This window comes from Anarrhichthys ocellatus, unplaced genomic scaffold, assembly GCF_004355925.1.
Source record: "Anarrhichthys ocellatus isolate YVR2014 unplaced genomic scaffold, GSC_Weel_1.0 scaffold125, whole genome shotgun sequence".
Taxonomy (NCBI): Eukaryota; Metazoa; Chordata; class Actinopteri; order Perciformes; family Anarhichadidae; genus Anarrhichthys; species Anarrhichthys ocellatus.
The window spans coordinates 468164-494654 of NW_022280155.1; the positions used below are offsets into that span (position 1 = coordinate 468164).

At 41.7% G+C, this 26491-nt stretch overlaps 1 protein-coding gene across 4 annotated transcripts in view; it reads left to right on the forward strand.

The window, feature by feature from the left end:
• Positions 1–26491, forward strand: part of cnih3 (cornichon family AMPA receptor auxiliary protein 3) — an 83895-nt gene that overhangs the window by 16505 nt on the left and 40899 nt on the right. For all 4 annotated transcript variants that reach the window (XM_031877072.1, XM_031877074.1, XM_031877075.1 and 1 more), the window contains exons 2-3: positions 3383–3451; positions 12988–13035. In XM_031877072.1, coding sequence (XP_031732932.1) covers positions 3383–3451; positions 12988–13035 — 117 coding nt within the window. The remainder of the gene's footprint in view (positions 1–3382; positions 3452–12987; positions 13036–26491) is intronic.

Here is a 26491-nt window from a genome sequence, read left to right on the forward strand (position 1 = left end):
ATAACATGCACAATAGGTTGGTCGTGGTGACTTTATGGGTAATTGTGAATATTGTCACATGAGTGACTGGAAGCAGCTGTCTATCTATCGTGGTAGACAGGTGAAAAATAGAGAAAACAATACAATAATTATCATGTCAGAAAGAGCAGACTCATGTAATATGGCTATTTTTTATATTCTTTATTTAGACAGGGACCATGTGATTTGTAATTACCTTATTTAAGATTGATTGATTTCAGTTTTTCACTAAATAGGTGTGTCCCATTTGATGATCAATGGGAATTGCATTTTTTTGGGCCAGGATAATGGTGACATGATATTTTTGTCCCATGCCTACTCAGCAATTATGATACAGAGAAGTTACTTTTGAGCGCTGTCATACTGTAAGTGAGGCAACTGAAAAAGACTAAAGCACCAGTCGTACTCATTTGAATGATCCTTTAAGCCTTGACATCCAGTCTATAATGTTATTCTCATGGGGTGCACATAAGGATGTATAGGTGGAGTATATCTACTGCACTTCTATGTGGAGTGTGTTCCTGTGCATGAGTACGTACAGCGCTTCACTGTTTGCTAGGATGTATGCACCCATGAAGACTTTTTGTGTGTGTGTGTGTGTGTGTGCTCCCGCCGCCCATGAGGAGCAGCCCGAGGGAGGCTAACACACTGTAACAGAGCGAGGCAATGAGCCAGGATCACTGTTACGATCCATTGGGAAATAACATGTAAAGAGCTGCCTGTCAGTGTGGGGGCGAGCCCAGAGAAATAACCCGGGATTGGTGCGAACCTCTGCCGTCTCCCTAATGTTAATTCCCCACACTGGGGCTAACGCACACATTCACATGTACTAACGCATATGCCACTGCCTCCTCTGTTTCTACCTCACATAGCACACAATGCATGGATAACATCTTTGTACCACTCAAACAATCAATATTTCTTACTCTGCGCACACACACAGTCATGCTGCTCTCACATCATACAGTTCCTCCATGGTGCACACACACTAGAGGCACACAGTGTAGCTCATATGCGGCTGCACTGACTGACACACTTGTATCTCTTCGTGCAGTTTCACTTACACACACACACACACGCACAACATTTCCCTCTTGAGGCCTAACTAGTCAAGCAATGACAGTTGTCTTTGTAGTGCAATTGCCTCCATTGCAACACCAATGGAACTGTTGCGTATTCTATCCACTGTTCATCATTACTTCGGCGTTGTTGTTGCTTAGAGCTGTCCCACAATGCAGCAGTGGGTGGACGGCAGGTTCAAATGGCAGCCAATTCAAGAGTTTGTGATTTCGAAGTCTCTTGCATGCAAATGTTGTGCCTCCGGGCAGATTTCGACCAACATTTTAATTGGAGCGGATCGTGTTAATGATGACGAGGGTGAGGAGCTGATTCTAAAATGGAGGGTGTGGGTACAGAGCAACTTAGACAAATCTCCAGCTACGTATGTCCACGTCATGGGCTGTTTTTTTTTTTTTTTTTGCCTGACAGTGCAGCATGTGGATTGGTTTATTCAGCAGACGTTGCTGGTGTACTGTTACCAGGACAAGTGAGCGGAGTGGTGCGGCTAGACTTTACGCCCCTCGCTCACAGAGCTGTACGTTCTGCAGTGCTCCAATATTTCTCCAAATATTCTATATTATGTGCATTCCTTTCGGAAAATTGTTGACAAAGACCGAACTTGTTTGAAAGACTAAACGCCAACAAATGTTGACTTTTGGCCTTTATAACGTTTTAAAGAGGTTATAACACTGCAGTCAAATTGAGATATGTTGAACCTGAAGGCACAGGGCAACAGCTTGTTACAGTTAAATAACAAGAACTGGAATGCTCTATCAATCAGTCTGTACAACATTAAAGGATACGGCTGCCATCTTAAGATAAGTTAAGTTATACTTTATCGTCCTGCAGGGAGATTTGTCTTGGGCTCCAAGCCGCTGCTAGAAAGACTTTAGCTTTGCAGCCAACAAATAAGATCTACTGATCACAAAACACGTGCCAGCGTCACAATCCACATGCACGCATTAAACATGGATCATAGATCATGCATTGTCAACAAATCCCCCCAAAAAGACCAAAACCTGTGTGAGCGCTCTCTCTGTGTGTCCTGAGTTCTCTACTCCAACCAAAACGCATTGGTTCCTACCAAAGATTCAGTGATGGTTCACAAATATATAGTATTATTTAAAAAATCATATAATCATAATCATATCGTGGTTGATCGGTTTGTCACTGTACAGTCCTCTGTTAATTACTGTTAACTATCAAATGGGTTCATGGTAAACCAAGATAGCTTCACAGAGCTGCTAGCATGTCTGTTGACTCCTTAATTACTTCATTACACTTACAAAAATTAAGTTACCAAAAACGGTTGGGCACTGTATTTTTTAGCAAACCTTACTAAGGCGGCGTAAGTGAGGCATTGGATGAGGGCTCTTGTATATTTTGTGGGGCTTGAGTATTAGCAGCAGCAGGACGGTGCACGTGTTATTATGTATCAAGGTAGAAAATGTTTAGTCAAATTCAACATACAGGTACAACGGCCTGGTCTCCTAAGAAATATGTTCTCATACAAGAAAACATATGAGAAAAAGTTTGGAGAGAAACATATCTTCTCCCGGATTACGTTTGTGTTTGACGCATCGCAAATACATTCCGAATCGTAGTCTGCAGGAGTCGGTGTGCTGACTTATTTCTTACCTATGTCCGTAATTTACGTAATTGCCTAATTGAGGGAACTGTTAATATGGGAATTCATAACGGATGTTTAGCACATACTAAGCCTTGGAAGGTGGTGATAGATTGTGTGAGTTAGAAGTTTGTTCGTCTGCTTAGCGGAAACTAAACGGTGTATCTGTATAGGATTTATCCCTGAAATTCTGATGCAATATACATCTTGGTATGTTCTTTTGATTTGATGTTTTTATTTTTTACCCCAACCAACCAGTCTTAGTATCTCTTGACCCTAAGTTGTATCATCAAGCGTAATTTCCGTAATAAGTACGCCATTTCATGGCGTACTTATTTTAAGCCAAACCAATATTTTTTATTTAAACCCTAACCAAGTGGTTTTGTTGCGTTTCAATTTACAATTTGACCGTAATCTGAAAGAAAATATACAATTGAGAATGCAGTTAAGTTGTATGGAATGTCATTTCTTAGGAGAAGGGGTTGGGCAGAGATAACTGTAATATCATGCAGCCCAGCATGCATTCTCAATGCTGCATTGCTGGTCGTGAGACACACAGGAGGCTGGTGGTGATGATGATGATGATGATGTGCTTTGAGAGTGAGACATGTCATTCTGTGCTGTGCCTCTATTTTACTGATTACACAGTGCTCCCGTCTTTCCCTCTCTCCCTCTCAGATAACGGCTTTCGATGAGCTCCAGACTGACTTCAAGGTGCCGATCGATCAGGGCAATCCACTCCATGCGGTAGGTTTGCTCTCCCTTCTGTAAACATTTTCTTTATATTATTTTATCATCATCATCGTCGTTTATGATCTCTCACTCTGTCTTTTCCTTGTCTCTGTTCCCTGTACTTTCCTCTCTTTCTCCGCTAACTTTGAATCAAGCAGTTGGCAACATATCAGTTCCGTACGCCCTCCTCTCCTCACTTCCTGGCTCAAAAGCAGACTCTTATCGTAGGACTCGGGGCCAAACCATCAAGTATGAATGATCATCTTTTTAACGAACAAATTCCTGAATCCAAATATGAATAAAATAAAAGCGACAAGCCACATCCGAGGATAAACATGGATGGCTTTGGGACCGGTAACCATTTGTAGATTTAATTTCTAACGTTCTCCTGAAACCGAACCATCTCAACCATCATAACTTTACTCCTAGAATCAGTTCCAGAAAAATATATTCTTAAAGCTTGTCTCTTAAAAAAACAGGTTCTTTGCAGTTTTAAACACATGGTTAGTGTTGTGAATTGAAACATTACAAAACAAAAATGCAACAAAACTACTTGGTTATGTTGAGTAAAAACATCATGGCTTGGCTTAAAAAAAGTTTGTTACGTTATTTAAGTTTGAAATACATTGACTTAGTTTAACACGAAAGAAACGTATTAGTGCTCTGTCAAAAACAAACATCATGTGGGAGAAAATACATTTCCCACCAAGCGTCATACAGTTTCGTTGGATTGCAACGTTATCATGAGGAGACCAGGCTGCCAACAGCTCATAGTGTTCACTTCAGTTTATCCCTATTTAAAGGCTTTTTCAGGTTAATGCAGGGATTTAGGCTGTTGGTGGTTCTGTGTATCCAGGGTGCTATCTAAATGGGGAACATTTATTTATTTCGGCTTACTGAATACCAATTCTTAACAATGGTCAATTCACAGGTTAATACACTGGATTATACATACATCCTCTGCTAGGCTGTCTGGTAAACAAATTGGACGTGCACTGAATATTAACGATGAATAGCTAAATCAATGCTGTGCTTTAAACTGTGATGATCGGCATTAATGGATTTTATACATGTTAATATATAAACATCAATATATGCCAGTCCAATGTGAGCGGTACATTGACAAACTGTGAGTGTCTTTTAGCCTTGGCCAGCTTTTTTTCCTCCAACACCCCCCCCCCCGATTTCCTTTCACTTCTTTGTCCCTCTCAAAAATTCTCACAGTGAAGAAACAGGCAAATATGTTCTGCTTCATCACTTCTCAAAATTGCCACGGCAGCAATCAGGAGAAGTTGTTGAGAAAAAAAAAGTAGACTTGCGTTGGCCAGCACGGGGAAGACGCCCCCGGTGAAGTTGTTTTAGGATTTGCTCCAGCCCTCTAAATCCCTTTCCCTCGAGTCTTTTGGGCTTTTACTAACGCAGTTGGCTCTTAATAATGCATGGCGGTACGGCACAGCACGAGCGTTTAGTTTGGAGGTGACTTTGACTTAAGAGCTCTGGACTGTATGGCTTCTCTGGAGTATTGACTTCCTTACATGAGCAGAAGTAAGCAGGGGTGGTGGGGGAGTTGGAGAAGGAGACAGATTGATTAAAACATTGCAAAGTGGGAGAAAGAGGAGAGTTGGAGATGGATACGGACAGACGGTTGAATGAAGATTTATTGAGAGGCAAATGAAAATAATTCTTCAGCTTGAAAGACTTTTTCAAGACGATGAAAACAGTGCATTGGACCAGATTTCCCCACTCAGTACATCTTTCATATTTTTGTCATATTTGCATAGCATTATGGAATGCAGAACGTATCAAGGAATCCAGCGGGGGAATGGGTACAAAAGGTTCCATCTAATTTTCTTTCTTCTCTTTCCTTAACCCATTCTTTCCCCTTTTGACTCCTGCTTCTCACACGAAATGTGTCACTGCTGCCCAATTCCAGATGAAAACGTGGACCTAAAATGCAAGATTTCTATTTCAAAGAGATTCGTTAAATACATTCTCAAAGCTGTTGTTGCTCTTAAAGTTTTCATGACGGGTAAAGTTTTTGCTGGGCTCCCGCAAGTGTGTGGATTCATGAAAATTGATGGATAGAATTTTTTTGATGGCCATTGATGAAAATGTACTTTGATATATTAAAGTTACTTGAGTCACACATTGATATGAAAAAAAATCGCTAATGTCATATCTGTGCAATGCAGTTAGCCTAGCTTAGCACAAAGACGAGTAGCACTTGACTTCCTCTAAACCCACAAGTTCTAATTTTTAAGCTGTTTGTGTGTCGATTAAATAATAAGATATGCGTCAATAGCTTTAGAGGCGTTAAGGTGTTTTTGTTGTTGTTGTCTTACCTTTGAGTATAAAGCAAGGCCAGCTAGCTAAGCCAGGCTAACCACGTCTTGACTCAACCACGTCATGGCATCTTTAATCATCTCACTCTCTCTAAAAACAGTAAACAGAAACTATTCTTTGAGTGCTTGCATTTCACAAAACAATTTGAAGTAACAGAAAGAAAATGCACATTTATTAAGTCTTTCAAGTTGTCACTGCTGTGGTGTTTTTTGATCTGCATGTGCTTAATAGAAAATATCTCCCACTTTATACATCTTGTGAACTTTCTGGTTGACCTAAAGGCAAAATAAGCTACAAGAGGTTGGGATAATACAATAGAAAACTCAATATATACCTCTCATATACCTGCATGAAGCCTACTTTATAATAACTTTTGTCCATTGAATTTCTGATATTGGAGTTGGAGGTCAAAGTGGAACAGAACTTCTCCTCACTGCAAGTGTAAGGAAATATAACTAAACCACTTCTGATGAAGTTTCAGTTAAGTAGTTACACAAGTGTAAAAAGATATCTAATGGAACATCCAGTTATTCAGGAGGCAAAGTTAGGTCTGTCTTTGTGTAGTTGATTGTACAACATAAGAAACCAATTTGTAATTTGGGACTTTGTTACATTTGACATTTACATTAGTCTTATCAGCGGTTACCATTCATTGAAGTTTGGTTTTGAAATAATCCCAACTTTATCTTCCATTTTCCATCTCCTCCATTTAATCGAGCAAGTTGATGGCTTCGTCCTAAAATACAGTAACCAGCCATTATTCTCCTTTCCTCTCTCTCACACACTTACAGAAATGATCCATATTATCCGTCTCTCATTTACTCCTGCATAATGTCTCCCACCCAGCCTTCCCTCCTTGGTCTCTCTCTGTTGCTGTCTCTCTTTCTTGAAACCAGGCAGTGTAATTAGCAGTTTGTGTCAGTGTGCCCCCTCGGGGAGGAACTTCACATTGTGCGGACCCTTCACACACACACACACACACACACACACACACACACACACACACACACATCCCTGTACTTCCATCTTTGTGAGGACTCTCATTGACTTAATTTATTCCCTAGCCAATTACCCTAGCATAAACCATCACAGCTAAATGCCTAACCCCCAAGTCTTAGACTGAATTCTAAACTGAATCATAAAACAAAGTCTTAAACCTCAAACAGACCTTTCAAGAAGTGAAAACTGGCCAAAATGTCCTCACTTTCCAAGGATGTCCTTACTTTTGTTTTGGTCCTCACTATGTAGCAAGTAGAAGAATACAAACACATACACATTCATGTTCCATTCTATGCCAGACAGCATAGAGGAAATAATACATTATAGTGAATACCGTCACTGGAGAGGAGATGTTTTTGCCTTCAAAAACGTAGTCGATTCCAAGAGAAGGAGGGCCGCTGTTGCTGGAGGAGGATCTGGTTGTTGATGTTTTCCAAAGCTCTTTGATAGTTTGCGTGCTCATTCATTTTTTGGGATGTATTTCAGTATGTACTGTATGCCTACATTACATCCTTGTGTGTGATTGCTTGCACTGCAATCCCTGCCAGATTGTTGGGGGATCATTTCCTAACATGGAATTCCGTTACCAGTTTAAACATTAAGATCTGGTAACGTGCCCCAGACAATTAGGCGGCAGCGTTTCACCTCTACTACTGAGTCCAGACAATCTAAATTCAAAGACATCAGTTATAGAAAAATATAACCAACTACTAACATCAGAGCAACAATATGGAAAACTTGTACCTTCACTTCTTCCTCCCTGCCACCAGAAGACTAATTTGCGGGGAAGAGGGCGGGCGGCGGCTCCAGGAAACAGATAAGCATTTAGCTGTCCCGCTAACCATGAGGTCTGTCACCCGGAGCCACCGCTTCCCCCTGGATCTCTGCACCCGGGCTCCGATCCCGCTAGAGTAGCCGACTCTGTTTCTGTTGCAGCCGTTATACAGGTTAGACCCAGTGCTCCACCAGCCCACTGTGAGTCCCGCTAACCATGAGGTCTGTCACCCGGAGCCACCGCTTCGCCCTCCCCTCCACGGTGGCGGCGAGGAAATTAAAAATAATTGTCGCTCTCTCGTTTATGCCACTCTGGATTTAATTTCAAGGAACAAACTATCAAAACGCAAAAGTAATTGACAAGGCCTCGGGTCAGCTCTACTTCTTCGTCCTCTCATGTTGGACTGAGGACAGAATGGGCAGAGTGGTGCTAGTGTAATACTACTAGCACCACTCTCGGGGTGCTAGTGGTATAACAAGACATGACAGGCCGGGGCAAGCTGGTTAGCATGCTCATTTCAGTAAATTTCTCTGCAGCACCATACTTAGACGTCTTTGACATAACGTCAATACTCTCACCTCTCTTTACAATGGGTTGATAATGTAATTTCTTAAATGTTTTAAACAAAAATTCTGGCCAGATCTCACAGATTGCACCTTTAACTTAAAAATCTTGGATACACCCTGGTGAACTCAATTCATTGTTTTCCCCTTTTTCATAGTTCTAGCTTGATCAAGCTTACAGAACTTGCAGATTTCCCTCCTTCAATATCTCTATAATTAATAATATTATGTCCAATCCTGAGGACAAAAATACAAAGGAGGAGTAAACAGTCCAGTACAAAGAAAGCAAGGAGTGTCACTGTGCCTAACCAGCACTAGCATGTTCCTGGCATACTAACAGGTTATCCATTAGCTGGCCAGCTACAATAGTCCTGCTAGCAGTCGCTACACCACCAAGCTGTTTGCACAACCTGTTTCATGAGTATGTGTGAATTAACTTAGGCATGCCATTTTCTGGTGTAACAAGATGCAAACAGGCGTATCTGTAAATAAAGAAAACACACTTGCGTTCATGTCCACCTGCTGCACCCACATGGTCATGCGTGTATACGCTCTATTCTGTACACTGTCTGAAATTTTGCTGTACATGTCTGTGATGATTTCACACATACCACTCCCTCACATGCAGACACACAAACACAGATGTGCTGCGATTTCAGAGATGAAGGAAAAGAAGTAAAAAAAAAAATCTGGTGTTTTTTTTCTATAGAAACGTTTTATGAATATGAATTGTAGGTTTCATTAGCGCGACTGATTGATGTTCATCCCACCGAGGACACAAGCGACGACAGCTTCTGTAGCCCCGTCACACACCGTTTATATCCCCCCCCCCCCCCCCCTCACCCCCTCTCCCTTGCCGCTCCACGCTTGTCTCCCCCGTTTAAGTTCAAGTCTTACTTGAGTCAAGGGGGGAAATTCATTTCACAGCGTTTAAACACACTTTGCACTGCAGGGACATTAGCGCCATGAACAACCCTCCACCACTTCATCTTCAGGGGTTAATTGTCTGACGACGCACCTCCCGTGAATGAGAATTTGCTCTGAATTGGGTCTGCCGGCTTCAATAAACAAAGGTCAATTCAAAGACCGCCACATTCCACCCTCCACTTTCCAACCCTCCCTTTCCCCCCCCCGACACTTTATACTTCCGCGCCGCTCTTGCTTGTCAAGCAAATTCTCGCTGAGTAACATTTCAAAGAGACATCAGCCTAATTGCTTGCTAATGAGCAGGCAGTTGTGGGCATGTGTGCGCACACGTACACTAACAGACACACAATGCTGTTTGCGTGGAATGTATTTGCGAGGCCTCCTTTAAAACCTGGCGGGACGCCGAGGCGAGGGGGGAGATGGTGTCATGCGGGAGCGATCTGGGCGAGGCCCTTGATTAGGTGTCTCAACCAGAAATAGACACCCGCAGTAGAGATAATTGGCAATCTGACTGCGCCTTTCATGGCTGTTGTGGTGTGTGCGTGCATGAACATACTGTATGGGGATGTGGGTATACGCGTGTGCAACGGATGAGGTCGTATCAAGGACAGAGGGAGGGTTCAAATTCTGCCTTTTTGAAGAACATGAAAGACTCCCTGTACAGGCTGGAGCAATCTGTAATCCACCACTATGAACAGAATTTTTTTTATTTTTCCTCCGTTCCTCCCCCGATCACGGATTCCCTTTTTTGCCCGTCATGCTGCTGCCCGTACATTGCACTTCAAAGTATTTTTCAGCTGAAACGGCTTCTCTTTGTGCTTTGAAACATTTGAAATAATGAAAAGTTAAAAGGCAGTGCAATATATTCCCCACATTTGTTTTTCCCACGCTTCCCTCAGCTGTTTCTTGTGAAATGAGGTAAAGTCCCATGAGGCGTTTTGGGGAGATGAGAGTGTAAGTTGTTATACTGTAGTCTGCAAGTCTAAACACACACACACACTACATACATAAGGAATGAGTTAATGCTACAAAAGGATACAGTGGTCACCCTCATATTTTATTACCTTTCACTTACTTTCTCCGTCTCTCTCCATTGTTACCATGGCGTTCCCTCAGTCTGCTACTCTGGAACCTCTGGTTTCATTATTTAGAGCACAGGCATAAATTAAACACTTTTCTAGGAGAAACCTCTGTCGCAACTTGCACTTCTTAAAAATAGCAATCCAATAAGCATGTTTACATCCTCATCAATGCATATTTTTGGAAAGCACACACGGAGAACGTATTGGCATCCAACCTTTGAATACATCACACGGATCATTTTAGAATGCAACCAATACTGTTGTCTGAAAGGAACAGTTCAACATCTTTCAGAATACCCTCATTTGCTTTACGTCCCCATGCAACAAAACTGCATTGTCAATTAGGTTACGGGAAACCATCTTTGATTGTGTTTGTTTCTGATGTATCACACGTGAAGTCTGCATAGTGCCCAAAAAAAGCAGAGTAGAGATGTCGACCTTGTCACGAATGTTATTGAAACAGATCGCACTCAAAATGAATTTGAAAAACTGACCAGCAATGTTTCTTTTGAGAAATGATTACCCGGTTACTCCAGATAATCCACAGACCTTGTTGTGAGCAGCTTCATGTAGAAACTAGCCATAGTTCATATGATAGTATAGTAGGCCATAATTAAAGAGGAGCATAGGAAGGAACAGTCGGGTCTCTTTCCCTCCCCATCAAGCTCCGCTTAGGCAACACAATCAGGGTCAGGAGTGATACGGAGGTCCTTTATGAAGACTAGCAGGGAGACCAGGCGGCAACCTCCGGTTCTGAAGAGTGAAGCCAATGCAGAAGTGTCTTAAAACCTGCATTCTCTCTACTGACCAGCAGGGGGCGACTCCTCTGGCTGCCAAAAGGAATCCGATTGTATAGAAGTCTATGAGAAAATGACTCTACTTCTCTCGATTTATTACCTCAGTAAACATTGTAAACAGGAGTTTTTGTTTTGTATTTAGAGCAATTGCCTGCATCTGCCTTCTCTTCAATGTAATGGAACTAGATGGCAAAGTTCCAAAAAAGAACATGAAACTGTTCACAACAAGATATGTGGATTATCTTGAATAACCAGGTCAGGATTTCTAGCGGTTGGTTTTTACAAATAAGCACTTTAATACCACAAGTTTAGTGCCATCTAGTTCCATTATAATGGAGGGAAGGTAGACATCTCTACGGCCGATATCTCCAAAACTAGGCATCTTGCATCAAAACAATCTACATTGATAATTAGCTCTGAAAGGAAAAATACTTCAACCTAATTGCAGTGAATTTATGAGTCAAAGTTAAGCCAGCCCTTTGGTAAATAAAAATCATATTTCATAGGAAATATATGGATGGGCAGACGCGAGTGTCTGCTTCTGTCTGTGATTCTTTCTCTTTCTCACACAGTGCTCAGCGTTAAACATACGATATAAAAAATATGCACAGGTAAGTTATAATTAGTATGGAGATGCAGATAATGCCTGTGGTTTTCAGTGTATGAAAATGGAAATTGCCTTAAGCAGACTAAACACTCATACACAAAGTGCTCATAGTGTTTTGAATCCCAATTATTTCAGCACACTTTCCTCCATTTGAATCCTATTTTTCTCATGTGGTGACTAAAGATCTGTTGAGCTCAAGACTGGCGGGCTTTGATGGTCTGTAGAAGTGCAAAAACTTTTTTTATTGACTTCATAGTTCCCATGGAGCCTTTGCTGTTGACGTTTGCAACGAGCTCATGAGGAGCAAGAGATAAAGTCAAAGTGACTGTCCACGAGCGCAAACAGCGTGACGCTCAGATCAATATATGATTCATAAGCAGCCAGAGTTGTGCGGCGCCTTCTTGTGGAGCCACAGTCAAGTCCGGAATGCGTCTCTATAGGAATCAGTTAATATTTGATGATGGTGTTAAAAGCTCTGGTGAAACGGTGGCTGTTAGAGTCAGCATTGTGGCGACTGCTGATTTAAGCATTTCACAGTTTATTACCCAAGCTGAGAACACTCAAATATTGAAATATGGTCACTTATATAAACACAATGATAACTACTGTGACTGCTCGAGGAGAAAGCTCCCTTAATCTCTCCCCCAAAATTCTAGGAGTGAATTTCTTGCTGACAAACTACAGCACTAATGTGGAGGCTATCCAACAGACTGATGTCTTTTAATTAAAGTGGTCTCGAGAGGACTTCTCCAAATGTATTTTCATCTCAGACCCTTATGTTCAAAATGAAGTACACAAATGTCTAAAAACCCCTTTACTCAAACGCTGAATTCCCACCTGAACTTGTCCCCCATCTTTGGTTATCATTAAAACAGACTTGCCATTGAGTTTTTAAACAATACAGATTATTTCTAACTCATAAACATGGAAACTTAGTTTTTACTCTGGGCCTGAATGTCAGCTGTTACCACTGCGCTTTGAATGGTCGGAAGACTAGAAAAGCGCTATACAGACCATTTACAAGCTTCTGATTCATTACCAGTACGTAGATGAAGGACGAGGGTGGAATGCTTCTCCGATTTCACATCAACAACCTTTTTAGCACTATGAATGCCGCCATTAATCCAACTGGCAATACCGTTGCTCACCCGTCCACGGGAACTTCGTGAAAATTGCCTCGACCTCTTTGTCTGACTTGAGTCACGACTTGGACTCCAAACCTCTGACATATCATTGAAATGAGTTCCAAGATGTATTAATGTTTGCTGTTTCTTCTAGAATATATATTTTGGAACAGCTCTACTGTAAATGTATTTCCACCTACTTTCAGCACAAGGACACACTTGTTCTGTTTCTATTCTGTTTCATCTTTCACCAGATATCGGCACACACTACTGGACTGAGTCATGAATCCTTGCGAGCTATAAACTCACCTTTTTCCTGTTTGTCTCCTCACAGAGGGAGAGACTGCGGAACATCGAGAGGATCTGCAACTTGCTGAGGAAGGTGAGCAGAGAAGGGAACAAATCCCATCTCGTTAGTGGCGTTCAGATGCTGAATATGATGGGTAACTGGCTTATAATTATCAACGCTTCAAGAATGTGTGCTCCAATGAGAAAGTTAATAAGTGGAAAAAAAAACAATCAATTCACAGATGACACCGTGCTTTGACCTGATATACTTCTAAATGCAGCGTTACACATATTCCTTGTCAATTTTTTTGAAATGCAAGGCCTCTGCTTGACATTTTAGTATTTGCTTTTTGAGTTATGTAAGTATTGCGAGCTTATCAGTATTCCACAGGTCTGGTTAGTGCTGTTTTAATGAATTTCTGATTTGTGCAGCGATGCTTCCTTTGTCTTCTTGCCTCGTGTTGTACTGACATCAAAGGGGAGACGGAGTTTGAGAGGTTCTGCGCTGTGCTCTGCAGAGCTGTGCTGTCTGTTTCTCTGTGTGTGCGCGCAGACAGTTTGCCTCGAGGAGTCAGTACGAGGATTGGAAGAGGCCTCCTCCCAGCTTCAGTGTGACATCTGTTTCTCCCTCCACCTCTCGGAAACTCGCGCTGTGCCTCATGCGTGTGCGAGCGTGTGTTTGAGTCTGTTTCATGCTGGAGGTTCATCGGTTGAACAGCTGATCTTGGTTAACAGTGTTTTCAACTCAAGCCCTTGGGCCCTACACTTGGCCCCCCGGGGGGGAGGACGTTCTCCCCGCAGTGCTTGTGAGGAAAACAAACACACACATGCATTGAGACATAAACGCGGGACAGTACATGCACACATCCAGATGCACTGTCCTTGCCGTGACCTACATGTGCACTGATCCCTGGGGGGCTAGCTGCAGATGTGCGACAAAGCAGAATACCACCCAGTTTATGTTTAGTATATGTTCCAATCAATAAGTGTTTCATGAAAATAAATGATTTTCCAAAGCAGAGATCAGAGACTTACTAAACCTGTGATTTCAATCATTCATCGGACTGACTCATTTTAGAGCCGGAGCAGTTACCATCTTGATGTTCAGTTTGGTGCAGGGGGGGAGGGGGGGTCACAACGGCGGGTTAATTGCCTGAGTGATCAATGATCTTGCTCTTGGACGATCAAATGGATTTCTGGCAGGTCATAAAGTTTGGGTTTTGCAGTTTTAGCAGTTCCACACTCTGATTTATTTCGTGGTTGCTGTCAATGAATCCTCTAGGGAACTTCTAATAGTTCAGTCGTGTTTTACCGGTTGGTAGCATACAGTTCTTTCACAACCTAACCCTTTTGGTTCGGTTAACAACAAACTCAGGTCTGTTTGCCCGGTTAGTTCTGTTTTTTTGGGCTGGTGTGTAAGCTGTCAATCGGAATCCCCCAGTTTGGACTTAACAACCAAATGGAGAACGCTTGAAAAGGTGGGTCTCTTGTGCGGTTTGTTTGTGGTGTTTGTTTTTTTGTAATTTATCCAGTTCAATTTGAAATCTGACAATACATATTGTTGAGATATTATTCAATTGAACTTTCTATGTTTGATTTGACAGCCAGTTGTTGGCTACATTCAGACGTTATTACACCTGTTAGGCTACTTCAATATATATGGGACTAAATCACAAGGCCGGTTTGACATTATTGTGATGTTCATGACCTTTGCATGAGGACATTCTCTCTGACTGGACCTTGTTGAATTTTAATTGAATACCCTTGTTTTAGGCCATTTATATGAGCAGGTAATAATTAATAATAATAATTACCAGATTAACAGGTCAAAAGCTGTTAAAACTGCTGTGCTTGTATCAGATTCCGTATTCTTTGTCAGTTCATTAAGTCCATTAAAAAGTGAACCCAGAAATAAACCCTGGATTATTACTGTACAAGACGCACCCGTTTTGTCCTGTCTTGGCAGTCTAATGATGCTAATAATGCTTCAAATCAGTTATTTCTTCGTGAACTCTTTGTGACACCAAATAACATAAATATATAGATCAGAAGCATTGAAGTGCTGCATAAGCTTCTGGAATTTCCCCAACATCACCAAAGCTTTCCAACAACTTACTGTTTAACTTCATGTTCTGTCCTCCTGGCTCATTTCTAAAAAGTCAGTGTGAACAGGAACCAGAACTAAAATGCAACAATGTATTTTTCTTCCTGATGTGAACCAAATTAACCCAACTACAGGTGTGTACGCACCCTAAAACTGTAGTTTTGGTTGGATATACAACTTAACTGCTGCATTCCTAGTACTGGACATTGGTCGACACAAACATATTGAAAATATTCAGCACATTTTTATTGCAAGGCAAGAACTCTAATCCAGTAGATTAAATAACTGACAAATCAAGGCACTTCATCAAATTGATGCAAAAAATCTTCTAAACCGTGCTCATTGATTTGCAGCACTGCTAAACGGGCTAAAAAAGAAAAGTATATATATATATACATATATATAATGTATGAGGTGATTGACGAACAGCTTTATCTCGTGACTCAACGAAAGCAGAGAGAAGTGGAAAGGGAAGACATCCCCGCCAAGTGCCTCGAGTGACAATTCCCCTTTTCCATACATCCAGTCAAATTCATACATCCCCTCGCAGTTTACGAACTGCTCAAACACAATTCACGGGCTATATTTCGACTCTGTTGCACACTGTGCCTGTCAGTGTAAATGCCTGAGGTCCCGATGCAAGAGGATCTGCTGAATTGTGAAGGTTTTTTTTCCTTTTTTCTCCAGAGCCCTTCTTCCCTCTGCTAAAACTATTCAGCCCAATCCAACTGGCACAGTCACCACATGGTGGTCCTGATTGATTTGGTTAAAAGCTTTCTTTTTTCACGTTGGCACACCTACTTCATAGTTTTCACCGCAGACACATGCAGGCGTCTGGACACGAGCCATTTTTTTGTTCTCAACTGCGTTCTGGTTTTTGAAGCCTGAAAAACCCATGCAGATGAAAATAGCTTGAGGGGAAATACTGTCTTCTTTACTCTCAACTGTGTGTGTGTGTGTGTTTGTGAGAGAGAGTGTTATTCATTAGATATGCAGTCGGTTTGAAGCAATGAGGCGGCGCGTTGTCACAGCAACTAAGCAAATCTGAGTGTACTCATTAGCGCTCTTCCTGCCTTTATTTTTGGACCTGTCTTGCCCCTTTTCCTCCCTCTCCTCCTCAATTTCAGCATCTCCCTCCCTCCCTCTCTCTCTTTCTCTCTATCCATCCCTCTCTATACACCTTCCTTAGTGTAATTCTTGAGGTGCCAAGGGTATTTTTATGCCTTGACGGCCAGCAACATTATGTTTTTGGGTTGTCCATCGGTACGTACGTCCATACAATTTTCGTGAACGCGATATCTCAGGAACACCTGGAGGGAATTTCTTCAAATTTGGCACAAACGTCCACTTGGACTCAAGGATGAACTGATTAGATTTTGGTGGTCTAAGATGACTGTGACCTCATACAATAATTTGAGAATTGATATGACAATATCACACAAATGTCCAAAAGGATAAATGTTGACATGATGACATTTTGGACAGACATGGATGTAAACTGCAACTTGACTTGGTTAGTAGAGGCTTAAAACCACGAGGGGGTAATTCATCGGTAGATTATCAGTGACTTTTAACATTACAGAGAGAAGGAATTTCGGGCCACCAAAGCAGTGAGAATAAAAACGTTCAGCTTGAGATGGTTTTCTGTTTGACAACAAATTTTTACTCCCAATATCGACGCTATATACCGACGCTTGATCAGTGGCCCGGCACTTCGAACTATGTTGCTAGCATCCGTTTTGGACGTGTAGGCGACGACGTGACGCTCGTTGCATGCATAGCGTCTTTTTAAATAAACGTCCACGTTCACAGGAAACTAACAGTTTCTGCTTGTTATATGCATACAGTAAAAGTACTTGTTTTGGTTCAGGAAAAGATTGTAGTTTGAGTTAAAATAAGTACTCTTGTCAGGTCAGTTGAGTGTGTAATTTACGTAACATAAGTAAGTTCAAATAAGTCAACGCTGACTCTCCAATGCAATCCAATACAACAGTAAAAAATAAAGTGAGTGGGGTGGAATTCGTCATAGACGAGAAGAATTAATCATCTCATGACATGCATCATAGATGTCACATAATGTTCCATTCACTTTGAAAATTTGAAAGTATCTATCTGATGTATCCGGTGGTATACGACTTTTGTGGTTGTGGTGTTAGACAAGACAGAACTGCTTCCGTCCCTCGTGAGTAAGACCTGTCAAGTTGGTCTCCCTCCCACCTCCCCTCTTTGCACCCTGCTCTCTCCACTTCTGAGGCTCTTCTGACTGCCCACCCCTCTTGCGCCCTCATTACTCTCACTGAGCTTTGTATTTTCCCTGCTCTTTCTCTCTCTCTCTGCCACCCCCCAGCTTTGTGTGTGTGCCTCCTCGCATTGGAAAGAGATGAGAGAGCAGTCAGAAATTAAGTGGTGCTGTGCTGAGCTGTGATCTCTGCGTCTGTTCGGCACAGTGTGTTGGTGGAAGTGCACGTGTTTGTGCCCATTGTTGCGGCGCAGTTTTCTCATCGCAATTGAGTTGTGTTTGTGTCGTGTGTGTGTGTGTGTGTGTGTGTGTGTGCTTTGTATGCACACTGGTGAGTGTATCAAAGTGTGTAAACAACAAACAGAACTTTCATTTTTTTTGGAGATTTTGCAAATGTTGACATTTGGTCAGTGGTCCTATCTTTCAAACTATGGAGCTCTAAGTACCCCTTTAGTGTCAATCTTTGACGTGGCAGGGACAGAGTGTCAGTTTCTGCTTGTTACACGCTTAGTGTCTTTTCAAAATGAACATCCAATCTAGGGTTATTCACGCAACAAAAGTACTTGGTTAGGTGTTAAGTATGTAAGTTACAAAACAAAAGTATGGTTAAATAAAGCAACATTAACTTGGTTTTACACAGCACATGAACAGCGGTCTCCTTGGTTTAAGTCCTGTGTTTGTTTGAACCATCTGTACTCCTCTGCTGCCCAGCATTTCTCGCTCTTGATTCTACATCAGGTGCTGTGACCACGAAGGACGTGAATGGGTTTACTTAGTTAGTTGAAAGCCCGGTTTGTCTCATAGGCCATGGTTACACCTGCCTTTATCAATACGACTTTGTCTTCCGATCACGCCAGGACACATTAAGCGTCAAATCTGTGCGTTTTTCACAGAAGTGTACCGGAAGGCTCAAGTTAAACCCTGTGGGACTCTGTCCGTCAGAGCACAGCTCCTCAGGCGGCTGCACACAGACGGGACTGAACTCATTAAGTAAACTAATTAAGAAAACTGTGCTGAAGAATGTATGATCGAAATTGGCTGCACTCAAATGCGACCTCGTTTTGACGAACGACATAAATGCTTTGATTAAAAAGCGCTTGATTTGATTAAGCAGAAGCACAGTGTGATAAAAAGTGGGTTTATTTGATAAACATTCATAATGCCCGTTTGACTCAGACTGCTTTTTAATCACTCAGAGGCACTGCCGTGAAAAATGGGGGTTTTGAACGTCCAAGAGAACAGTACTAAGTATTTGTGACTAAAATGTACAACCAACAAAACCATCTCACATTTTTAACAATCCTGCCCTGTCCCATTTGACTGACTTCTTCTCTCGTCAGTGATAACCCACTGAGCGTGGCCAGGCTGAAAGCACTGAGCTAGGTAACTAAATCAACAAGCCACTCAATGAAGAGCACAACACAGGTCAAATCTGTGACACCTGGCAGCTGTGCATTTATTGTATGTATTGCAACAACAGTGGAACCGAGCAGTAAACTGCATCTGAGCGGACAGCATAATTGAAAAGCAGATTGGTGTTGGTCACCTTCAGTCTGTCTGTATCCTCGCTGACTTCTAGTAATGCGATGGAGTAATGTTTTTGTATCATGTGCACATTTTTTTAATCACCGAGGTAACAGACTCGCGTTACTCGTGTCGTTGTCAGGCGGATGCATGAGTGTCACTTGAGTGTAATAGAGTGCTGCACGGAAGATGTTTTCTTTTTGTATGCCAACCCATAAAGCCAAGAGGATATTTATTTCTAGATTATTGCAGAAAATAAGCTCCATGGCAAACAAACGTTGATGGTACTTACACGCAAGGTAATCTTCACAAATGAACACCACTTTTTTATTTTGAAGCGTGAAAGTAATCGACAGAAGTAAAAGCCGAATGTTACGCTACAAACAAACCACCCCTTGGACTTCACGTCACCACAACTAAGCTAAAGGCGGGATGACGTTTACAAGTCTCATTTTTAGCAACCACCTTTTTTTAAGACACGTTAAAGCTTCAACATCACGAGTGGGATATTTATATCGTAGAACAAAAAGTTTAAATCTCTTAATCTTATGTTAACCACAGACCTTATATGAGGCATCAAACCAAAAACCTGTTCCAAAATCCCGTCGACTTCGAGACAAGGGAACTGGAGGTGCAAAAAATTGATGATTAATGTCTTGGTTTTAGGACTCACTAGTGCAGTCCCCTTTGAAAACATGCCTGTTCAGAACATTGTTGCTGCTTTACAAGCAACGCTGTGCTTTCTTGCGTCCTCAGCAATACACCTCTAATGACATAATTGCATCACACTCCCGGTCCGAAACACCAGGGAAATAGGCAGGTTCATAGGCAAAATACGTACTGTGCCCAACTTTCAAACAATCAAAACATATTGGATCTGGTTTGAAATGACGCCACACGTTTTTATCAAGCCACAACGACAGGCTGGTCTCGTCCAGCATTAGCCGGCAAAAGCTATGAAAAATAATGCGCATTAATTCGTAGATATCACACAAAACTATTTACACACATAGCCATAGCTAGTGAAGCTTAGCATTAAATGGACCAAATGCACAAATACATACAGCATACAAAACACAGAGAAACATGTGTCCAAGTGCATCAGATTATAAAAGGAAAATGATGCAACTGCCAGACAGTGAGCGAAACAAAAACAACAATGCCACCCTCCCTGCTGCGGAGAAAAGAAAGAAAAGACTGCATGCATGCGATTACTTCTCTGCGATCCCTCACGCAGGAACAGTGTAAATTCTCTGTCAGTCAGAATAATGAGCTGATATGCAAAACCGCGGCGCTTCCTTGAGCCCACACGCTGTTACCAGGAGAGAGAAGACCCGAGAGGTGGAGACAGGGATGGGGAGGACGTGAGAGAGATAACAGGGAGAGAGAGAAGGGGGGGGGTGAAGGAGAGAGAAATTAAGAGGGAGAATTGGGAGAGGAAGAAGAGAGCGAGAGGGGGGGAACTCCTCTTTGACAGGAAAATAACAACCGCTGTTAGGCTCAGCAGGAAATGAATATTAATAGTGCTGCATGACTTACACTGGAAACAACCTAAATTTCCATGGTTGTAGTCATCAAGTACATACTGTACTGTCTCTGAGATTTTGTTCCATTCCGCACGGGGAATTGTTCAAAAGGTAAAGCCCTGGCGGAAGCTGGTTTGGGTTAAAGGGACTTGTTTTGGTGAAAACTATATCAAACTAAACCCAAACTTAACAAAGGTTTATCTGCTCTAGAAACCCCTTTTTTAACACTGTCATAGTTAGTGATGGTGCTGCACATTCAGAAGTGTTTCAAATATTCTACCCCCTCGTTTATGTTAATAGGGAATAAAATATGAAATAGCGTAGTCCAGTGCAACACCACCTTAAACTATGACCTCAAGAGAAACATTTAATTGAATTAACACATTTCAGATAATGTCACTAAAATCACAAACTTTGAAAAGGCAGATGATATGGTAAGGCTGTTGTATTCAATCACAACAGCCTGTACAGGTGTACCTAACAAAGTGGCCTCTGACTGAGCTACAAAGTAAGATATTAACGGTTGTAATCTTCTCAGAACATGCTATTAATTAATTGCAAAACAAACATGCCTTAAAACTTTTTTTTGGATTTATTTTTTCACATTGCCCAATTTGAACCGATTAATCAACCAGGCCGATACGAGCTCATTGTGGACGTATCTGTGCATATGTCAGCAAGAAACTGAAGTACAGATATAATGAACTAGGTTGGAGGTGATTTAGAAACACGATCTCCATTTCAGAGTCTGTCCAACAGACGGCAAACTGTTTGTCTTATGTTGTTAAAAAATAAAGTATTTTGTTAACTCTCAAAAAAACCATATCGCCCTTAAAAATCCTCGAAACTCCTGCAATGGTCAAGCATAGTCTGCTGCTAAGTGACTCAACAATGAAAAATCACTGTCTTTGGCTCAAATTCTTTTTTGAATTCACCTCTTGGCTCAAAATGAGAATCCTCATCGTCATTTGCCTCAAACTTCATTCTCAGAGAATAAAAACCCCATAAATCTTTTTTTTAAGGAAAACATAAAATGTTTTCACATTTTGACACCAGAAAATTGTGATAATTTGTAGCTCTGACACATCACAGGAAAGGTAGTACACAGCATACGCTCAATCTGCCGACGCCTCACTGATTTTATAAGAGCGTGTTCAGCAACACAAGAGGGATAAAAAAAATACCAATGTATGCACAGCAGTAGTTTGCCGTTGGTTTTAACAGCAGTTTGCATTGAAATATGTCACGTAGCAAAAAGCTGTACAAACACTTCGTAAGGTGCTACCTCCATCCAACCATCTGTTCATCCAAATGCCGCTTTTAGCATTTTAATATCCATCTCTATATATTCAAATTAATGGGGCATTTCTCTTACCTTACAACCTTTCAGAAAACTAGATTCCCACTCGTGGTACAGAATACAGTATTTCCAACCTGGAGCACTGCAGTATGATGGTGTCAACTCTGAATACAGAATCAGCCGGTCAGCCTGTCTGCTGGAAGTTAACTCACTGTAGATTCAAGCCCGGGGGCAAAACAGCACCTGAGGCATTGTGAACGCTTCATAAATAATAATGAGGTTTGCTCGGTTAACCGCTTGGTTGACGTGCGGTGGGACAACTTTGAGAGTTCACATCCACCACATGTCATGAAAAGTTAACTCAGGAACTTGAAATGAGGATGGATCTGATCGTAACTGGGTCAACAGGCCATCTTTTTACATGTTATCACTTCTGCCAATTCACAGAAACGTGTGGTTCTCAGTGGTGCCATCGATTCTCAATGGCAGGTGGCTGAAGCCTGCTTGAAAAGAGTTAATATGTTACTAGACAACGAACAGCTGTAAAATCATTGTTTTGCATGCATCTAAATCCAGACCCTGAAATATACTCGCTCTTGTAAAAGGCTCGTAAATTGTGTCTTTTGAGAATAAATAAAGCTCAAATGGTAAAGTTAACTAATTTCATTGGCGACTCTCTTCAAGGGAGAGAAGTTAAGGTCTGTCCAAATAGTCGTTAGGCTTTTTATTGCAAAAAAGTAGCAGTAGGGGTTTTAAAAGTGGCCAGAAACTTAAGAGAAACGTGACAAAGTTGCTAAGTAGCCAACGCTGGTGGTTATAGACAACCCATTGTGCTGAAAACGATGTTCCCATACAACGTTGGGATTTGAAACAAAACCAAAATGCAACAAAACTACTTGGTTGGTTCAGTAAACATCATGGTTTTGGAACTAAGTTTGGAGTAATTAGAAATAGGATTGTTTGAATCTGAATTCAAATTACACAAACACTGTTGTTATGTGACGTATGTCTGCAAGTAAATTTGTCGTATTCACCCCGCCCCCACTCTGTGCGCTCTTTCAATGTTGATCGCTTTTTTTTCGACTTTAATCCTTCCTCCGAATGCCGAGTTCCTTTTTTTATCCAGAGGATTCACTCCAGACCCTTTTCTTGGACGCTATAGCTTCTGCCATTCTCCTAGCTGGTGTCTCTGCCCCCCTTCCTGCAGTAAAGGTGTTGGGTAACACAGGTGGACTGACACACTATGTAACAAGTTAGAGCTAGAATTAGCAGCTATGCTGTGTAGAGCTGTGAGCAACGTTGGTTGACGGCACTTTGTGTATTACTCATGGAATGATGTTGTGGAGTTATTAACTACTAGTTCTGAAAACAACCAGCCTTTTTCTGGTGTTCTTAGCGTGGGATTTTTGCCATAGACATCTGACATTACAACTCTAGTATACTGAGGAAAACAGAGGGCTATACCTGGCCGTAGGCGGTAGGCTTATTCCGCATTGTGTTAACTCTTTTGGCAAGAGCTTGAACGTAACAAACGTTCAATTATATGAATATATAATCCCACCACTCTAATCTTTAAATAAGTATAGTATAAGTAAGTAAGTTTAACGTGATAAATAAATGTCCACCAATTAAAAGTCCTGTGTCTGCTTCAGCCATCCATCGTTGACCAACATCCCCCCTACGAGGACTTCGGCGGACTATGATTAGAAAGTTTTTTGTGAAAAACCAAACGTATTCTGGGAGGAAATATGTTCCCCTCGAAACATAATCGACAATGCAATGTTGTTGTCTGGGAAGGTCATTCTTAGGGGACCAGGTTGTCGGGTGATGCAGCGACTATTCGAACGAAGTTCAAAGCTCATTAGAGTTGAACATTACACAGAATTTTTTTGGGGTATATACTTACCCCAAGAGCGAATCAGATCTTTTGCTGCAAAAATATCACTGTTTTTAAAACGCTGTTATCACCGAGCCTTAATATCGATATATTAAACACAACTCAAATATTTCCAACCCGTTAAAATATGGCCAGGGAACTGTGAACCTGAAATATATTTGAGGAGTTCCGTTGGACACTCACTCTGACCTGCTTCTCAGACTCAGCTCCCGTCTCTTTCCCACTCATCACTCTTACCTTCCCCAGTCGCCGGAGGTTAGTTGTCTCTGCTGCTGTCATTGTAGTAACTTTAGCTTGTCTAAAAAGTCCCTGTCAGTGAAGTTGCTATAAGGAACTTTTCCCCCCCCACACCTTGGAGACTGAAAATAACCTGAAATCGCATCAATTATCAATCAAGCTGATTTGTTTGGCATAGCTTCTCCGCATTTTGAAATGAATTTGTCGCAGGCTCCTGGTTGCTTCCCACCTCCCTTCCCTCCAACACGTTGCTATACGCTATATTCCAGTCACTGCGAATCAGATGTGAGGATGCAGAGGAGTTGGGGCGAGGAGAGATGGGGAGACGAGGGTGGGTTCCCCTGTGGCTCCCATGTAGCTTTTGAAGTTTCAGTACAAAAGGTTGTATTCGCCCCCCCCTCTTCACTCTCCCACTCGTTACCATTTGCCATGTCCGTCACGTGGGTCACATCAATCTCTCCCTGCTCTTTGTCTTTTATCTTCCCTCTTGTGCGCGGACACGCACAAGCGCGCACACACATGCTTTTTATATACACAATGCATATAAGCCAGCAGCTGGGCATGCAGGCAGGTGATGCAGTCTGTGTGAAGTGTATTGTCTGATGTGGGGCCACTGAGGGCCTGTCCTGCATACTTTGATGAAACTCTGTGAAGTTTGCCAAGACACAGGACGCAAAGGGAAGCTGGCTGCACCGGCCCTGTTTGTGTGAGTGTAGCCCTGAGTGAGAGTGCGTGACGGACAGACACGAGAAGCGCCTGTGTTGGTGGATACGTTTTTTTTTCTTTTTTTGCAAAAGGTGGATGCTCCTTCTATCCAGTGTACGGTGAATAAAAATACAAATGCAACACTTTTGTTTTTGCTCCCATTTTTTACGAGTTGAAATAAACGATCTCAGACTTTTTCTGTGCACATAAAGAGGCTTATTTATGTGAAATTGAGTTCACAAATTTGTTAAAAATCCATATTAGTCAGCACTTTACCAAGATATTCCAGCCACCTGACAGGTGTGGCATACCAAGATGCAGGTGTGCTTTGGACTGGTCACAATGACAAGCCTGATTTCAGAGAAATATACGTGAAACATTGCGCGTTGGTGGCACTAAATTTGTTAAAATGACGTGTCGGCACCACGAACACAATGCCAATGGAAAGTCAATCAGGATCCTTTTGTGGTGGTGGATACACAAATTGCACGCATCCATGTGAATATGAAACGCTCAGAGCTGGTGATGTAGTACACCAACAACAGTTGGGTCAAATAGGACAACCAGGAGACTGGTGTTCGTGTCCCAAAGTGATATTGAGTCATTGCCAAGTTGCGTTTGTGACGTGTTTACAAATTTTACTTAGTTTACGTACTTAAACACCAACCATGATTTTTGTCCTCATGCTAACTAAGCGGTCTTGTTGCCTAAACATCATGTCAGTTTTGGTGCCTGAACCTAACATTAAATTGTTTATGTGGTGGCACGTCATTTTACACATTTACTTACCATCCCCATGTATATACTTTTAAGAAGATTAAGATTAGCACATTTGTGACCAAAATTTGAGGTAGCTAAGCCTTTTTATGTTCATATAAAAAGTATTTTATTCCATGAAAAAAGGGTGCAAAAACAAAAGTGTTGCTAAATGTTTTTTGTCCAGTGGCAGATTGGAGAGAATGAGAGAGACCTCTTTCCTTTTGTTCAGCCACAACATCAGCAGATACTACGCATGTGAAATATAAATGTTCATCTCAGTAGTAGCGTTGTTTAGTTCAGTGAGTCTCTAAGTGGTTTCCGGGGCCCTCTTGGGGCCCTGGAGGGGGTTTTTAGGGATCCCCTCGATGAGGGATTTGATTTCACAGTAACTGAACACTCTAGAAATGATCCCAGTTGTTGCCAAAATCATAAAGAAGGACTGTTTCAATTATAGGTTTTCGTATTACTGGTACCAATACAATCAATTGGATACTGAAATACAGTATTAATCACTAGAGCAACTGCTGAAATCCTCCTGGAATATCTGGGGTCATGAAAATATTTGATGTAACTGATGTTGACGAGGTGACAATGGTGGAGAGTCAACGCGCTCTGCTTTTGGTTGCTAACTCATCGGTTATGTTTGCATGGTGAAACAGAATGATTATTGTTGTAACATTTAGATAACCTAATCTGATTCAGGGACTATTATTCTTAGCCAGCCTGCCTAGCTGGGAATAGATTATTTGATGCAAAAAAACGTTAGGGAAAAGACAGTGTTCATAAGGGAAATATGTCTTCCCCCCCACACATCAAATGACTACATTCTGTCCTTTCTCTCTGTCCAGGGTTGAGCCAGAAGTGGTATATAAAGCCACTGTAGGGGAGTTGTTTTTGGTTGCAGCTTGCTCACTGCCATAATAATATTCCTCATTTATATAGAGTTACTACCAGTAATGCTACACCCTCAAGTGGCAAATAATCGTGCACAGGAATGGCACCTACCCCTTTGCCACTGTTGACCTTAGGGGCAAAGTTGCCATCACGTTTACTTCGGAAACCCTGAAGGTGGCTCACTCTCTGAAAGCATATCTAGGCAGAAGCTGTCCTGTGCATTATACGGTAGTAGTGTCATAGCCAGAGTTATTCATATTCTCAGGGAATGTGTGTGTTTGTCTGTATGTCAGAGCTGACGCCTGGTATTTGCGAATGCATGTGTATGGAAAGAGTAAGACATTTCTGTTTTGTTTTATTTATTT